Source organism: Littorina saxatilis, unplaced genomic scaffold (genome assembly GCF_037325665.1).
Source record: "Littorina saxatilis isolate snail1 unplaced genomic scaffold, US_GU_Lsax_2.0 scaffold_3517, whole genome shotgun sequence".
Taxonomy (NCBI): domain Eukaryota; kingdom Metazoa; phylum Mollusca; class Gastropoda; order Littorinimorpha; family Littorinidae; genus Littorina; species Littorina saxatilis.
In genome coordinates this window covers 288-5,000 of record NW_027128825.1, presented here as the reverse complement: position 1 = coordinate 5,000, position 4,713 = coordinate 288, and the positions used below count along the sequence as shown (strand labels likewise).

General features: G+C 48.1%; 1 protein-coding gene across 1 annotated transcript; it reads right to left on the bottom strand.

Annotated features, from left to right (window-relative positions):
* Window positions 1-402: 402 nt before the first annotated feature.
* On the bottom strand, window positions 403-3,965 carry LOC138957146 (uncharacterized; the record flags this gene model as incomplete). The annotated part of the gene is given in 3 exon segments (XM_070328311.1): window positions 403-607; window positions 991-2,961; window positions 3,747-3,965. Coding segments are annotated over 3 exon segments (2,395 nt in total), but the record flags the coding sequence as incomplete, so codon positions are not given.
* Window positions 3,966-4,713: the final 748 nt, after the last annotated feature.

Here is a 4,713-nt window from a genome sequence, read left to right as displayed (position 1 = left end):
ACAAATGCAGAGGAGCAGAATGGAGAAGGTTTTATTGACAACTTCTGGTTTTATTGACAACTTCTAAACAGTCACTGACGATACTTGCCTTTGGCTATTCTCATACAAAACCAAAAATATTTCATCCAATAGACATGAGCGAAATGAATCACGTGAAGTAAACCCTCGCTCTTTCTGTCAATACGCCTGACATCAGTCAGAGACTGTAGAGTACAGATGCATTGCACAGTCTTTCAACTATTCCCACGGTTGGAGAAGTCTACCGAGAACTGGGTAACAGAAAATAATGCCCTCAGTGTGCGTTCAGCTTATAACTCGCTGAAGCCTTCATTGCTCTCACACGTCAACTTACGACTCCCTATAATTACTTCTGAGTAACTCCTTCATTGTCGTTCGGCTCACCTGGAGAAAATGTTCCTTCAAAACCTCGCTCGTCTGATGAAATGTCGGAGTCACCAGACAACAGGTCGTCGGGACGACTCTTCCTTTTTGACCCCCCGAAGTTGTCGTTAAAGTTCATGTTGAGAAGGTCAAGTTCAGTCTTGTTGCCCTTGGGGGAGGGGTCAAGGCCAAAAAACTCTGCCCTCAGGTTGTCCATTGATTTTTTCTGTGTGTAAGAAATGAAACATTTGAAATTATGAAATGACAGCTGCATGTACGTTTTTCATGAGGCTCAGTTACTATCGTGCAAACGGCGGTTTCAAGATATTTCATTCTCAAGGGATAGTATATCAGACATACACACATTTTAAAAACGAACAACAACCTACAGAACAAAGAATTGAACAAAGATTAATTACTACCTAAGGAAGGTAACATGTTCATCTATTTCATGTGTAACTGGAGTGAAAATTAAGTGCATCTGCCTTGTCCATATAAAAAGGCTCTTGTAAACTCGCTTAACTGCCATGCACTAAATGAGCTATTTTGAGAAGTTAAAATTAGATAAAAGAAAAAATTATAAAAGTATTCTATTTCCATCCAACTGACCTGCGCTTCCTCGGCGGGGTCAGGCAAGCTGTCCGGCAGCATGGAATCAAAATCCAACAGAACCCCTTCCTCCATCTTTCTCCTCTCACCTGGTGCAGACCTGTTGGGGGACACCTGTTGAACTTCTATCACCTCTTCCACGAGCAACGGCTGTTGGAAGGGGGGAGGCTGAGAGGGAGGCGGGCTACTGGGGAGGGGTGGAGGGGCGGAGCTGGGTAGAGGAGGCGGCAGGCTGTCGGCATCCGAGTCGCAAAGCGAAGACGTCTCGCTGGTTCTTCCCCGATCACTGTCTCTGTCCTTGGTGTGGTGTCTTCCAGGAGATTCGAATCCAAGATCGGCGGGGAAATCGAGCTTTGGGACTTTGGTAGATTCTGTTTGAGGTTTCTTGGTCGAAATGGTTTCAGCTTTGGGCTGAGATTCTTTGGATGTGATGCGGAAGTCGGCTGTTTGAGCGGTGGGTCGGTTCTGGTCTGCAGGGGGTGGTGGTGGCGCTTTGGTTTTGGCAGCCTTGCTTTTTTCAGCTGCCTTCTCTTCCACAGTCTTCGTCGTGTTATGAGGCTCAGGGGGCTTAGTCACCACTGGAACACCTCGCTGTGACGTATTTGTGGTTGCTGTCGATGGTGACGAAACAGGAGCGTCCCGCGGGAAGTTTTCTGCTGAGGACGAAGGCGGTACTGGAGCTTTGCCCTTACGACGCTTCTGTTTTACCGGCGAAGATGGCGTCACGTCACGAGTAGATACGTCATCGGAGATGTTCAGCTGTAACGGTGGTACAGAAGGTCTCGCTGGGTTCTCTTTCTTGATAGTAGTTCCTTGGACTGGCGGCGCTTCTTCTTCAAGGGCAGTGTTTTCTGAGAGACCCAAGTTTGCAGGCAGTGAGTTGAGAACGTCAGTCAGTAAAGACACTTCACTCTCCTGTGCACTTCTGCTAACTTCTGGTTCTTCTCGCAAAGGTGGCTGAGCAGGAGCATCTCTAGGCGAAGTAGGGTTGGAAGGATTAGACCCCGCACTGTTCTGAGAATCCTTGCGCCGCTTAGGACGTTCTGGTCTTTGTGGTGAGGGCTGGGACTGAACGCTAACCACGGTCTGCTGCTTAAACTGTGGCTGCACTGGTTTTGGGACTGGGCTTGTCGGCTGTTTGTTTGCACGGGCAGGAGCCTGAGGATTTTTGGGGTCTGCTGAAGCACCAGGAGGGGGAGGTGGGGGTCGTGATTTCTTGGATGGCGGTCTGCTCGCGCTGATGCCTTGCGCGATCTCCTGAGGATTCGAAGGATTCTGTGCGTCGCTCTGTTGACCTGCGCTCTGTGCTTCTGCAGGCTTCACAGAGTTAGTGTCTTTCTGTACAACACTGGAGGTGATCTTTGGGACTTGGTGCTGGTCGTTATTGAGGTCTTTTGGTTCCTTTGGTAAACTTTTTGAGCTGTTCTTCTTCGGTGGTTGCTGCTTTTCAGCAGGTGTGTCCTGCTGTTTTCGCTGACTGTCTGCGTTCGTTACATTTGCCTGTTTAGGTAACTCGCCCTGCACGGAGGCACGAACGGCAGCAGGAGTATCAGAAACAGTCTTTGGAGCAGAGCGTTTTGGAGCTTGTGGCGAATCAGTAGCTACAGCAGATAGCTGCCTAGACCGACTTGCTTGCTCAGAAGTAGGTACGGTCGTCTCAGTCGTTAAAGGTTTTTCTTCAGCCCTGTTTCTCGATTCGCCGACTGAAGCTCTGACCGACGCAGCGTCTTCCCTTGGCGATGCTGGGTTGCTTGCACTGCTGCCAGTGGAAGGGGTTCTCCTGGACCTGATTGGTCTTTCCGGCGTCGAGGGTTCTGGTGTCCTAGACTCAGATGTCCTTGGTTCCGGTGTCCTGGCTTCTGGTGTCCTAGATTCTGGTGTCCTGGGCAGACGTGGCGAAGAGTTGGCACTAGAATTGGCGGAGTCGAGACTCTGTAGGGACTGACGCTTCTGGCGGTACTCGCGAACAGCCTGCAACAATGCACGAGCAATGAGGACGATATATAATGGCATTCCATTATATCCCTCAAGTCTAGTTCTGTTTACTACAACTAATCACTCGTTCAGTTTGTTGATTTGCTTTCGATGCAAACTTCAAGATAATCCCCAAAAGGTGTTCTCTTCTCTGACTTTGGCGCGTATTAATAAACAGCTACACATTTCGCGAAAGCCGCGTACGTTGACATTTTACTTCTTTACGACTGTATTAAAATTCAACAAACATGCGCGAGTTCGCGCCCGCGCGCGCGTGCGTGTGTGCGTGTGCGTGTGTGTGTGTATGTGTGTGTATGTGTGTATGTGTGTGTGTGTGTGTGTGTGTGTGTGTGTGTGTGTGTGTGTGTGTGTGTGTGTGTGTGAATGGATGTGCGTACGTGCGTGGATGTATGTGTGCCTATGCGTGCATCCCTAAAAAACTCCGCGAACTCCCTTTAGCCAAGAAGGTTTTAGCATTAATAAATAACAAACAGCGATTCACGTTCGTATCGTCAATACCGTTGTACAAGAACTCTGACAATCGTTCATATTCTTCCAATATTCAATAATCTTCCAATCATCTCTCATTATATCCGATGTCCAGAAAACTTCTTCTTCTTCTTCTTCTTCGTTCATGGGCTGAAACTCCCACGTTCACTCATGTTTTCGCACGACGTTGAGTGGATTTTTACATGTATGACCGTTTTTAACCCGCCATTCAGGCAGCATACGCCGATTTTGGGGGAGTCCAGAATATAACTTCCGGCTTACGAAAGACGTACCTGCGAAATCTCTTCGTTTCGTTCAGCGTAGCTGTGTCTGTCTTTAGAAGCCTTGTCTCTCAGCAGGGGACTGTTGTTGTTGTCACCGCGGGCTCTGGGACTGTCGAGACCAGCAGACCGCCTCTCGTTCAGCGACCGCCTCTGGAAGCGGGAAGACCGGTCTGATTTCTCTTCCTCTTCCTTCGCTCGCTTCCGCGCCAAATAGTCCTCGGGGTTTTTCTGTAACAGAGAAAGGAAGAAGTCCGGGGTTAGAAAAGATGTGTAGATATGGCTGATGGCGTGTTTAAATATAAGGAGTAGGCACAAATATATTTCATTTGATTTGGAATTGTGTTTAGAAGAATTTATTTATGCACGTTTTGTGAGGCGCTTATAACTGTTTTAGGATTTGCGCCGTATACATATCCTCATCATTATTATAATTTTGTAACAAGCAGATTCAGAAGGGTAGTTTGGATATAGCTACGCAGGCCTTTTGGTTAACAGTTTGGCTCTGAAATGAGAAGTCGGGGAGGAATGATTTCGAAGGGATGTGTTGATATTATAGGGATGTGTAGATATTATAGGGATGTGTAGATATTATAGGGATGTGTAGATATTATAGGATGGTGTGTCTCTGTCTTTGTTCAAGAAGCAGAGGTAGAAGAAGTTTTGAGAAGGTTCGTGCGGATGTAGTGTTTCAGGGCCGGACTAGGCGAAGAGTAGGGGGGGGGGGTTGCCAGTGGTGGCCCAGGGGGATGTCCCCCCTGGCGGCAGGGGCAGATCAGTTCATTTTATGACTGGTTTTTTTCAAAAGTATAGTGTGAAGATATGGGTGTGAAGGCGCGAAGCGCCGAGCCGACGGCGCAAAGCGCCTAGCTTGCTAGGGGTGTCCGGGGGCATGCCCCCCCAGAAAATTTTGAAAAAAAGGATGCAAAATGGTGCAATCTGGTGCATTCTGAGGATGATCATTACCAGTTTCAGGCAG